Below are 14,018 nucleotides of genomic sequence, written 5' to 3' on the forward strand. Positions count from 1 at the left end.
GTCAACAAAACTAATGGACAAAAAAATTGAGTGTTGTTGGTGTACAAGAAGCAAATTTGTAGACAATACAACCAGTTACAAAACTAAATGAGGAAGAGATATTAAAATATGGTAACATCAGTAACCCCGAAGCTCATGCATGGAAATATATAAAAGTAACAACACAGAACACATTAAACCCAACTAGTTGTGCCAATGTGTATCTTTACCAGTGGATTAAATTGTTCTATTCATGTTTTCATGTTGTCATTGCCTTGTTTTTATCTGGACTTCCATACAAAACGTACTGTGATTACAATACCAGAAAATGTAACCTGTAACTTTGATAGGGACTATTATGGTGCTGTGGGCCAAAGGCAATGAATAATAACACAGTACACATGTAGCCTATCAAAATGGAGCAATACCTCCTAGGATGCAGGCTCAACAATGGTAAACTTTCAAGAGTAAGGTTAGAATAGTGGCAGATGGGAGGGAACTTGTTAGGCAATTAAATAGCATGGAACTAAATCTATAAATGCATTCTGAAATAAGTTCCGAAGAGAATATTAACACAGCAAAGAAAAAATAGAGTCAGAGAGATTCAGGAAAGGTTGCAGAGTTGCCAGTAAAGACAGCAGCAAATAATGAAACCATGATGCAGAACTGTAAACCTATAGAGCAGAGGCTGGAGTATTAAAAATTGGAAAAGATTAGTGAATAAAAATTAGTTACTGAAAATGCAGGGATAACAAATTGGATTGGTGTTTTATGAATATAAAATTAAAATACCCTCAGCGGCCACTTTATTAAGTACCTCTTGTACCTAATAAGGTTGCCACTGAGTGTATGATCGAGGTCTGCTGCTATAGCCCACCCACTTCAAGGTTCAACGTGTTGTGCATTCAGAGATGCTCTTCTGCATATCACTGTTTTATTTGAGTTACTGTTGCCTTCCTGGCAGCTTAATCCAATCTGGCCATTCTCCTCTGACCACTCTCATTAGCAAGGTGCTTTCACTCACAGAACTGCTGGACATTGGGTGTTTTTTTTAGCTTTTTGTACCATTCTCTATAAAACCTAGAGACTGGTGTGCATGAAAATCCCAGGAGATCAACAGTTTCTGAGATACTCAAGCCACCCCCTCTGACACCAACAATAATTTTACAGTCAGAGTCACTTAGATCACAATTCTTCCCCACTCTGATACTTGGTTTGAATGACAACTGAGCCTCTTGACCATGTCTGCAAGCTTTTATGCATTGAGTTGCTACCAAATTATTGGCTGCTGAGATATTTGCATTAATGAACAGGTGTTCAGATGTACCTAATAAAGTGGTCACTGAGTGTAAAGCTTTGAAAATTATTTAACTTAAGATTAATACAAAGAAGTGAAAGTGAAATGTTAGAACATTCAATTTCAATCCATCAATCTTGGAAGACTTTGTTTTATTGTTTGTCAGTGCTCGAGGAAACAAATGTAACTGGTCATCTAATAGAAATATACAGCCCTTTGTAGGGAAATCAATCTGTCTGAGAAATTGGTCTTTATCTTAGGGAAAGTGGATGGATGTGTGATTGAAGTGTCTATACAGGAACTCTGTGGAACAGTGACCATAGCTCGGTAAGTTCAAGATAGTCATGGAAAAAGATAAAGTTGGTCCTCTTAGTGAGGACTCTAAATTGGGAAAGGTGGATTTCAATAATGTAAAAGAGGACTAGGGAGAGGTAGATTGGGGGGTGAAAATACCGCCTATAAGTGGGAAGTGTTTTAAAGTGAGTTGGTGAGACAGTGAGCATGTAATAATAAAAAGTGAAATGGTAAATTTATGAAACCTTGGTGAACAAAATATATTGAAGGTTTGTTCATATCATGAAAGTAATGCAGGAACATTTAGAACCAATCAGAAACCTGCCTGGCCAAACAAACTGTGTTACTATTGTGGCAAGGGCTCACATACACCAGACCAATGAAGATATAAGGGTGAAACTTACAGAAAAAGAAACAAAGTAGGACACATAAAAAGAGCATGTTGGGCAGATAAAAATAAATGGACTGCGTAGAAAAGCGAAAAAGATAAAAAGTCAGTTGCAGTTTAAAATGGGCACTAATCCGCGTACTGTTGATGAAAAATCTGATAATGATGAGAATGACACAAGTAGCCTTGATATTTACAATGGAAAATCTAACTATATACAAGCAATATGGCTTGCACCAGAAGTGAAAGAATAAAAAATTAAAATTGAATTGGGCACTAGCTTTGCTGTTTCAGTCATTCCAAAAAACTACTTGGAATGGCATTTCAAAGATATTGAACTGATGCCCTCAGATATCCGACTTATACTGAAGAAAAGGTAAGCTCTGTGGGAACGACATTCATAACAGTGAAAGACAGCAACCAATAAGCCACATTGGGCTTGTATGTGATAAAAACAGGAGGGCCAACATTCTGCAGTCGTATTTAGCTAAAGCAACTACAATTTAATTGGAAATCCATCCACCATTTGCACGCCACATCCCCTTCAAGAGTCAACTGAAAGTGAATTAAGAAAAGTACTGGATAATGCCACAGCAGTGTTTAGGGATAGCATTGGAAAACTGAAATATATCAAGGATAAAATGCCACTCCCAAGTTTTACAACACCCATCTGGTTCCTTACACTATCCGTGATAGACTAGCCAGTGAGCTAGATCGTATGGATGGCGAAGGAATTCTTTCCAAGGTTGAGTGAAGCACATGGATAATGCCAGTCATCCCAGTGGCCAAAAAAAATTGTTCATGTCAGGATCTGTGGTGATTTTAAGGTCACCATCAACTTAGTACTGAAAGCAGATCAACACCCTCTGCCCAGGATAGGGGATGTCTTTGCAAACCTTTCTGGAGGGAACACTTCAGGAAATGTTCTTAGCTGAGGCCTACCTACAGGTGGAGATAGAAAAACAGTTCAAGGTGTTTCTCAAGATAAACCTCACAAAGGGCTTTATCACTATAATAAGCTTATTTTTGGAGTAGCATCTGCACCCGCACTCTGGCAGAAAGTTATGGACTAGGTGCTGCCAGGCTGTCCAGGCTCTCATTGTTACCTGGATGACATTATTTTTACCTGTAAGGATGACAAGGAACATCTCCAAAATCTCAAGACAATGATAAAAAATTAGGAGATTGTGGGTTTAGAGCAGGATGCAACAATCTTTAAACCAAACATCACTTACTGTGGTCACACTATTGACGCACAAGTATGACACAAGTATGCTGAGATACAGTGGCATGCAAAAGTTTGAGCACCCCGGTCAAAATTTCTGTTACTGTGAATAGATAAGCGAGTAAGAAATGAACTGATTTCCAAGAGGTATAAAGTTAAAGATGACACATTTCTTTAATATCTTAAGCAAGAAAACTTCTTTATTTCCATCTTTTACAGTTTCAAAATAACAAAAAAGGAAAAGGGCCAGAAGCAAAAGTTTGGGCACCCTCTTCTTTTACTCACTTAGCTATTCACAGTAACAGAAATTTTGACCGGGGTGCCCAAACTTTTGCATGCCACTTGTAATTCAAGCAGTGGTGGATGTCCCAAGGGCAAAGGACATGTCACAGTTGTGGTAATTTTTAGGATTTGTCAACTATTATAAAAGGTTCCTGCCAAACCTGACTACTGTGTCTCCTTTGTCTGCTTGAACTCATTACTACTGATCAGAAAGAAATATCAATGGACAAAGCAGTGTGAGGTGGCTTACCAAAAGGCAAAGGAAACAGTGACATTAGACACTGTGCTCACACATTATGATCCACCTCATCCAGTGAAGTTAGCCATGCACTGTTCAGGATGCCAACACAACCAGAAGAAAGGTGGCCAGAGCTGTCAGATCCACTACCTGCAATCCCAGCGTCAACTCCTACAACCACCAATGAACAGGCCTCCAGGACCTGAGTCTGCTTCACAGCCACGTCTCAGCTGCCAAGCAAATTGATCCCCCTTCCAGGAATATATATAAGTTGAGATACATTCTATATAGCTAGGCAGGGAGAGGTGTTATATATTTAAGCCTGGTAGTAAACTGTCTTCTCAAACACTTGAAAAATACCTTAAGATAGGGGGCTGGGCTTTGTATATGAAATTTCAAGGACTATAATCTAAACCATTGACAGAATACAAAAATACTTTGAATTAAGTCTCTCTCAAGGTAAGAGAATTGGGCTGCAACAAAATGCAAAAGTTAGGTAGACAGAGGACGTTGCGGCTGCTGAAGATATTAAACATCTAGCAATTGGAAGACATGGTCAGTGGGTATACAGCACTGTGACTACAACACTGGACAAGTACTACAATGCTGGACTATTGAGATATTAGTTTGAATCCTAGCATGGCAGCTGGTTATCATTAGGCAATTTGAGTAATTACGTAAAACAGGATTAATAAAATTATTAAGTTAGTATCATATCAATAATGATGGGCAGGAATTCACTGGATTGTTGTAAAAGCATTCCAGTTCACTTCCTTTGAGGAAGATAATTTACCATTCTTACCTGGCCTGAAACCTGAAACAATATTATTGACTTCTAAAAGTATTCTAAAATAATGTTGCAAGTTTATTTGTCCAGGAACAATTATGGATGAGCAAGTAACATGGGTTTTGCCTCTAATATCTGCATCCCATAAATTATGTTAAATTCATAATATATTAGGACCATTACTAACAGAGTCCTGCTGAAGGGTCTAGGCCCGAAATGTCAACTGTACTCTTTTCCACAGATGCTGCCTGGCCTGCTGAGTTTCTCCAGCATTTTATGTGTGTTGTCAGGAACACTACTGCCTGATTTAACTTTGTTCTATTCTGTTTATCTCGGTTGTGCTTTGGATCATGAGGTGTGCAGCAGACAGTCAGTTGTTAACACAGTATAAAGTTTCTTGTCTGCAACTATATCTTCAGCATTCATATTACCTATCCAGGAACTCTCCCAATGTTCTGTCAAGCAGAGATCGGAAGAGATCCTACGGATATCCAGTATGAAAAAATAATAACAAAATTATTTAAACACAGGCAAGAAAATTAACATGGCAGCTCCTGTTCTGCTTAAGATACCTGAAAGTGAAAGAATAATGGAAATGAAGAATTACACTGTCCACTTTCTGTTGCCAGAAGCTTATCAAGAAAACCCTCCGACGCCCACTGACCCTGATGTGAGTAACTAGCTAGTCCAAATTTCATATAAAAATAGAGTTTGGACATAAGGTATGTTTGCTGCATCTTTTTAAACCTTTGCCTTTTTTACAAAATATTACTCGGTGCTGAAAGGTGAGGTACCAATATACACTAAAGTTGAATGACTATCACTCTTCATGTGGCTATCACATTATATACACACTGCTTGTGTGAATCAACCTCTATTTTGCAAACAAAATTTTGAAATGGGGTCAACAAACAAAAAAATACATCTGCCTAACATATTTTAGCAATTTCATCTGTCTTCAGGGGTATGGCAATCAATTAACCCAAAGCCCCATCAATTTCTGATTTCTTTCTTAATTGGTCACTAAAGTTTCATAAATCAACACCTATTGCATCACACAATGACAGTAAACTATTTGCTTAATAAGTTATTATTGAATTGTCACAGCTACAATGCATCTGTCCAGGCACTAAAGCTGTTTGTGTAACCTCAAAACAAACTAGTTTCAAGCACAGTCATTCTCTTTTTAATTATTCTGATAATTGGTTTATTATCGTCACGTACTGAGGAGAACTGAAAAGCTTTAGGTGGAATCCTAATACTATTTCAAACTCGTAAATTTTCTTATCTTAATACTTCCCATGTCCGAAAGGACAGATTTTATTTACTCCCGAATGCCAGCAGCACTGCTTGGGAATGTACAGGAGTAGCGAAAGAGACAAGCCTTACCCTTGATGCTTTTTGTGGAGAGGGCGTACAGGAGTGAGATAAATTGACTGCTTGAGTGGTTTTGCAACAACAGTCTTGTACTCAACATCAGTACGACCAAGAAATTGACTGAGGACTTCTGGAAGGGGAAATTAGGAGAACACATAGCAGCTCTCATTAAGGATCAGCAGTTGAAAGGGTGAGCAGCTTCAAGCTCCTGGGTGTCAAAATCTCTGTCAACCCAACATACCAATACAATTATGAAAAAGGCATAACAGCAGCTAATTTTCATTAGTTTGAGATTTACTACGTCAACAAAGACTCTAGCAAATTTCAAAAGATGTACCATGAAGAGCTTTCTGACTGGTTGCACCTCCACTGGTACGATGGTTCCAATGCACAGAATGGGAAAAGGCTGAAGAGGGTTATAAACTTAGCTGGACCCGTTATGGGCACTAACCTCCCCACCGAGGATATCTTCAAAAGGCGATGCCTCAAGAAAGCGACAACCATCATGAAGGAGCCTCACCATCATGAAGGAGTTAAAGAACCTGGGCCTCTGTACCTCCCTCTGTAATTGGATCCTTGACTTCCTAACCAGAAGACACAGTCTGTGCGGATTGGTGATAACATATCCTCCTCGCTGACGATCAACACTGGTGCACCTCAAGGGTGTGTGCTTAGCCCACTGCTCTACTCTCTGTCTACACACGACTGTGTGGCTAGGCATAGCTCAAATACCATCTACAAATTTGCTGACAATACAACCATTGTTGGTAAATCTCAGGTGGTGACGAGAGGGCGTACAGGAGTGAGATATGCCAACTAGTGGAATGGTGCCGCAGCAACAACTTGGCACTCAATGTCAGTAAGATGAAAGAGCTGATTGTGGACTTCAGGAAGGGTAAGACAAAGGAACACATACCAATCCTCATAGAGGGATCAGAAGTGGAGAGGGTGAGCAGTTTCAAGTTCCTGGGTGTCAAGATCTCTGAGTATCTAACCTGGTCCTAACATATTGATGTAGTCATAAAGAAGGCAAGACAGCGGCTATACTTTATTAGAAGTTTGAAGTGATTTGGCATGGCAACAAATACACTCAAAAACTTCTATAGTTGTACCATGGAGAGCATTCTGACAGGCTGCATCACTGTCTGGTATGGAGGGGCTACTGCACAGGACCGAAAGAAGCTGCAGAAGGTTGTAAATCTAGTCAGCTCCATCTTGGATACTAGCCTACAAAGTACCCAGGACATCTTTAGGGAGCGGTGTCTCAGAAAGGCAGCATCCATTATTAAGGACCTCCAGCACCCAGGGCATGCCCTTTTCTCACTGTTTCCATCAGGTAGGAGATACAGAAGCCTAAAGGCACACACTCAGCGATTCAGGAACAGCTTCTTCCTCTCTGCCATCCAATTCCTAAATGGACTTTGAAGCTTTGGACACAACAGACAATAGGTGCAGTAGGCCATTCAGCCCTTCGAGCAAGCACTGCCATTCACTGTGATCATGGCTGATCATCCACAATCAGTACCCTGTTCTCCCCATATCCCTTGACTCCGCTATCTTTAAGAGCTCTATCTAACTCCTTCTTGAAAGAATCCAGAGAATTGGCCTCCACTGCCTTCTTAGGCAGAGCATTCCACAGATCCACAACCCTCCGTGTGAAAAAGTTTTTCCTCAACTCCGTTCTAAATGGTCTACCCCTTATTCTTAAACTGTGGCCTCTGGTTCTGGACTCCCCCAACATCGGGAACATGTTTCCTGCCTCTAGCGTGTCCAATCCCTTAATAATCCTATATGTTTCAATCAGATCCCCTCTCATTCTTCTAAATTCCAGTGTATACAAGCCCAGTTGCTCCAATCTTTCAACATATGACATTCCTGCCATCCCTGGAATTAACCCAGTGAACCTACACTGCACTCCCTCCTTAGCAAGAATGTCCTTTCTCAAGTAACTGCACACAATACTCCAGGTGGGGTCTCACCAGGGCCTGTACAACTGCAGAAGGACCTCTTTGCTCCTATACTCAACTCCCCTTGTTATGAAGGCCAACATGCCATTAGCTTTCTTCACTGCCTGCTGTACCTGTATGCTTACTTTCAGTAACTGATGAACAAGGACACCCAGATCTCGTTGTACTTCCCCTTTTCCTAACTTGACACCATTCAGATAGTAATCTGCCTTCCTGTTCTTGCCACCAAAGTGGATAACCTCACATCTATCCACATTAAACTGCATCTGCCCACTCACTCAACCTGTCCAAGTCACCCTGTATTCTCATAACATCTTCCTCACATTTCACACTGTCACCCAGCTTTGTGTCATCTGCACACTACCTCACTTTTTTTAATATACAGTACTTCTGTTATGCACAATTTTAAAATAATCTATTCAATATATGTAATTGATTTACTTGTTTATGTATTATGTTTTATTTATTATTATTTTTTTCTCTCTCTCTGCTAGATTATGTATTGTATTGAACTGCTGCTGTTAAGTTAACAAATTTCACATCACGTCGGTGATAATAAACCTGATTCTGATTCTGATCCAAAACATGCCCTCTTTTTATTACTATCATCCTTACTCCTGAGATACAAGAGCCTGAAAACACACACTCAATGACTTAGGAACAGCTTCTTCCCCTCTGCCATCAGATTTCTGAAATGGTCCATGAAGCTATGAACACTACCTCACAACTTCGCTCTCTTTTTGAACTATTTTTTACATATATTATCATTATATATAACAATTTTTATGTATTGCACTATAACACTGCCTCAAAACAACAAATTTCACAATGTACGTCAGTGATAAAAAAAAACCAATTCTGATTCTCTCTTAGGAGTAACATTACAGTCGGCCCTCCTTATCCGCAAGGGATTGGTTCCCGGACCCCTCGCGGATACCAAAAAACGCGGATGCTCAAGTCCCTTATTCAATCTGTCTTAATGCGGTGCACCTTACCTTATTTAACCTGTTTCAATGCGGTGGACATTAGGACCTGACGGCGGAGCTCTGAATCCACAGTGTTTCTGTTCACGAAAATAATCACGATCACGATTGAAAATAAAGTGGAAATAACAAAGTGCTCAGAAAGAGGTGAAACGCCATTGGTCATTGGAAAAGTGTTAGGCTACAGTCGGTCAATGATCGGAACAATTTTAAAGGATAAAGTGAGAAAGGGCCTGCCCCGATTAAAGCTACAATTATTACTGAGCAACGCAGTGGTTTAATTATTGGGTTTTGGGGTTTGGGTTTTTGATTCTTCACGTCAACCCGGCAGGGATGGACAGTGTGCGCCCGGGAGTGGTCTGTCACTGGATCGAACTCGGGAACTTCCGTTCCTGACCTGGCACTAAAACATACGTTTCTTAAGTGTTTTATATGCATAGAAAGGTAAAATATATACGATATACTAAGACAAACATTTGACTAACTGACGCTAAATAATATCGGATGTACCTGTTCCGACTTACTTAGCAAGAGAACTTCCATTTTTTTTTCGATCCCGATCCACGATAACCTACGCACATCCTCCTGTATACTTTAAATCATCTCTAGATTACTTATAATACCTAATACAATGTAAATGTCATGTAAAATAGTTGTTATACTGCATTGTTTAGGGAATAATGACAGAAAAGAAAGGTCTGTACATGCTCAAACAAGTGCTGGACGAGCACTTCCGGGTTTTCGTGATTCGCAGTTGGTTGAATTCGCGCATGCGGAACTCACGGATAAGGAGGGCCAACTGTACTTCTCTGTTCAAGTTCATAGTTCAAAGTAAATTTATTATCAAAGTACATATATGTCACCATATGCAGCCGTCACATTCATTTTCTTGCAGGCATACTCAGTAATCCATAATAATCAATGAAAGACTGCACCAACTTGGGTGTTCAGAATTCAAAAGATAAACTGTGCACATAAAAAATAATAATAAATAAATAAGCAATAATTATATTCCAATGGGTCATGGGAACATTTCAATGATGGGGCAAGTAAAGTTGAGTGAAGTTACCCCTTTGGTTCAAGAGACTGATGGTTGAGGGTATTAACTGTTTCTGATCCTGGTGGTGAGAGTCCTGAAGCTCCTGTACCTTCTTCCTGATGGCAGCAGTGAGAAGACAGCATGACCTGGGTGGTGGGGGTCTCTGATGATGGCCGCTGCTTTTCTGCAACAACGCTTTATGTAGATGTACTCGATGGTGGGGAGGACCTTACTGATGATGGAGTGGGTCATATCCACTACTGCGACCATCAAACATTTCACATATTAGCATCCCTCAAAACATTTCTTTCTCTCAAACACATTCTCCTCTTCTGCTCCGAAATTAAGTCTCTCTCAAAGTTCAAAGTAAATTTATTATCAAAGTACATATCTGTCACCATATACAACCCTGAGAATCATTTTCTTGGGAGCATTCACAGAAAATACAAAGAAACACAATAGAATCAAGGAAAGACCACATATAACAAAGATATAAAAACAACCAACGTGCAAAAGACAACAAAGGGAAAAAGAAGTAAATAATAAATATCAAGAACATGAGATGAAGTATTCTTGACACTGAGTCCATAGGTTATGAGATCAGTTCGGTGCTGGGATGAGTGAAGTTGAGTGAAGTTTTCTCCTCTATTCAAGTACTGGATGGTTGAGGGGTAATAACCATTCCTGAACCTGGTGATGTAGGTCCTGAGGCCTCGTGGTGCACCTCCTTCATAAGGACAGCAGCAAAAAGAGGGCATGGCCTAAATGGTGGTGGTCTTTATGATAGGTGCTGCTTTCCGGCAACGGCACTCCAGTTAGATGTGCTTAATGGTGGGGAGGTCTTACCTGTGATGGACTGGGCTGTCTCTACTACTTTTGTAGGTGTTTCAGTTTAAGGAAATTGGTGTTTCCATACTAGGCTGTGATGCAAGCAGTTAATATGTTCTCCAATACACGTCTATAGAAGTTTGCCGAAGTTTTAGATGACATGTCAAATCTTTGCAAACTTCTAAAAAGGTAGAGGTGCCACTGTGCTTCCTTTATAATAGCATTTAAGTGCTGGATCCAGGACAGACCCTTCGAATTGATAACACTGAGGAATTTAAAGTTGCTGACTCTTTCCACCTCTGATTCCCCCAATGAGGCTGGCTCATGGACCTATGATTTCCTCAACCTATAGTCAATAATCAGCTCCTTGGTCTTACTGACATTAAGTGAGAAGGTGGTGTTGTGGGACCATTCAGGAAGACTTTCAACCTTCCTCCTTATATGCTAATTCGTCACCACCTTTTATTCAGCCAACGACAGTGGTGTCAGCAAACTTAAATTATGGCATTGGAGCTGTGTTTAGCCTCACTTTCTAAAGTGGGTAGAACAGGGTGTAAGCACATAGCACCTGTGCTGATGGTAATCGTGGAGGAGATGTTGTTGCCAATCCGAACTGACTGCGTTCTGCAAGCGAAGAAATGGAGGTTCCAGTTGCCTAAGGATATATTGAGGCTTAGTTAGAAACATAGGAAACCTACAGCACAATACAGGCCCTTTGGCCCACAATGCTGTGCCAAACATGTACTTACTTTAGAAATTACCTAGGGTTACCCATAGTCCTCTATTTTTCTGAGCTCCATGTACCTTTCCAGGAATCTCTTAAAAGACCCTATCATATCCGCCTCCATCACCATCGCCGGCAACCCAATCCACGTCCTCACCACTCTCTGCATAAAAAAAACTTACCCCTGACATCTCCTCTGTACCTTCTTCCAAGCACCTTAAAACTGTGCCCTCTAGTGTTAGCCATTTCAGCCCTGGGAAAAATGCCTCTGACCATCCACATGATCAATGCTTATTGTTCTTGAGCTTATTTGTTAGTTTTGAGGGGATGATAGTAAAATGGCATCTACTGTTGACCTGTTGAGGTGGTAGGCAAATTGGAGTGGATTTAAGTTGCTTCTCAGGAAGGAGTTGCTATGTTTCATCACCAATCTCTGAGAGCACTTCATCACAGTGGATGTATATGCTACTGGATGATAGTGACTGAGGCAGATTACCACGTTCTTCTAAGGCACTGGTATAATTGAAGCATGCACGAAGCAGGTGGGTACCTCAGAATGCTGAAGCAAGAGGTTAAAGATATTAGAGAACACTCCAGCCAGCTGATCAGCACAGATCTTTAGTACTCAGCCAGGTACCCCATCTGTGCCAGATGCTTTCCCTGGTTTAAGCCTCTGAAGGATGCTCTCATGTCTGCCTCCAAGTCTGAAATCAAAGGGTCATCAGGGGCTGTGGGAGTTTGTGACAGTGCCTCCATGTTTTGATGGCCAATGATTAAAAGGCATTGCGCTCATCTGGGAGCGAAACTTTGTTTTCACCTGTCGTTTGGTTTCACTTTGAAGGAGATGACAGCATTCAAACCTTGCCATAGCTGTTGACCATTGTTCAGTGACACAATTTTGCTCCAGAATTGCCACTTTGCATGTGATGTCTTTCTGGAGGTCATACTGGACCTCTATTAACTGCCTGTCAGTTATTTATTATATGCTGGATTTGACACTCAAACCCAGAACCTGCAATTTTGTGGTGTAGAATATGTAGAAATAATGAGTATTTAAGATAGGGATTCTTCTTAGCACATTAAATAATTGATCCTGATCAAATTAAATTTCTAATTTCTACTTGGTGATGTCTAATTTTCTTTTATACCAACAGGTTTATTTTATTGAGTTCCCAAAGATGTATGTTTTTGTGAAATCCTTTGGGGGTTCGTTACTGACATGGAATTCAAAATTTTATTCCTCAAGACTGAAAGCAGAACTGAATAAAGCTGACCAAAGTTTTATCTCTGATTATTACTATGGCACTGGATACAACAGGTGAAAATGCTACGCAAATTATCAGATTTAATGTATAACTGGGTAATGAAATGAATGGAAATCCATTTCTGATAAGACACTTTCAGTCCTCTGTAGTTAGTTCAAAGATGTGAAAGGATAGATAACAAGCATTCTTTAACTCTACCTGGCCACCATCTTTGCAACGCCAATGGAGAGTTGGGTGCAGGGTAACTGTCTACATCAGATGCAAATCAATGTTAAGTGAGTAAGATCCAAAGAAAGTAAAGAAAACATTTCTAAAAACTTTTTAATATGTCACAAACAATAGTGGTGATAAATTGTTCCCCCAAAATGTAACAACAGATGTGTATCAATAATTTCCCATATCGTGAGATTGTAACCTTGGTTATTCTAACAGCAAAGGAAGTAAAGCAAAAGCAAAATACTGTAATTCCCACATGAATAAAAGGAAAATTGTTTTGTGAATATTTTTAATAGTGGCTAGCTATAAAGACAGAATACTCCCAGCTTCATTGTTTTTGTTTTGTTTTCTCACATCAGCTCAGAAGAGGTGGAAGTTGAAGAAAAAGATTGGGGGTAATGTTTCATTCTGTAATATGCATTACGTGGATTAATAAAAATAGATTCTATTCAAATGACACTTTAATTTCTTTTCCATGTAGGCCCAAGACGTTGTTTGATCAGCACAATGAAGTGTGGTATGTTGCAGAAGGAACTCCAGAGTGTTCAACTTTAGTCCCTGAACTCACCGCATAGGACCCACTTGAAGAACTTTTCTTATGATATTTTTAAATCTGGTCCACGGTGAAACACATTGTATATGTATTCCTAACTTGTGGTTTCATAGACAGGAAACTGTCATTATTATCTGTCTTGATTGACAAACATATCTGATGACATTCTCCTCTATTAATTGCTGGTATTTAATTACAAGAGATAAAAAGAATGTAATTCTTTCCAGGGTTGTTTTTTTTCTCTCTTTTTTGCACAATAGCTCTCAACACTTAAAATGCTGGCAAAATAATCTGTTACCAAACACTTAAACACATGCACACAATTGACCAATAATACAATTCCATCTGCAACTCGGGTTATTGACTTTGTTTTCTAAAAAAAGTTGCAGATCCAGTATCAGAATAAATATTATGACTATCTAACTGAAAAGCACTATATCATTTGCTATGTTAATCCATGGCCTCCTCTACTGCCACAATGAGGCCACACTCTGGTTGGAGGAACAACAACTTATATTCTGTCTGGGTAGCCTCCAACCTGATGGCATGAACACCGATTTCTCAGACTTCCTGTAA

At 39.8% G+C, this 14,018-nt stretch overlaps 1 protein-coding gene across 1 annotated transcript in view; it reads left to right on the plus strand.

The window, feature by feature from the left end:
* Window positions 1-13,464, plus strand: part of LOC140191062 (heme-binding protein 2-like) — a 117,404-nt gene extending 103,940 nt beyond the window's left edge. The window contains exons 5-7 of the mRNA XM_072248137.1: window positions 5,021-5,160; window positions 12,563-12,726; window positions 13,371-13,464. Of these exons, the coding sequence (XP_072104238.1) occupies window positions 5,021-5,160; window positions 12,563-12,726; window positions 13,371-13,464 (398 nt within the window). The remainder of the gene's footprint in view (window positions 1-5,020; window positions 5,161-12,562; window positions 12,727-13,370) is intronic.
* The last annotated feature ends 554 nt before the right edge of the window (window positions 13,465-14,018 follow it).

Source organism: Mobula birostris, chromosome 32, assembly GCF_030028105.1.
Source record: "Mobula birostris isolate sMobBir1 chromosome 32, sMobBir1.hap1, whole genome shotgun sequence".
Classification (NCBI taxonomy): Eukaryota; Metazoa; Chordata; class Chondrichthyes; order Myliobatiformes; family Myliobatidae; genus Mobula; species Mobula birostris.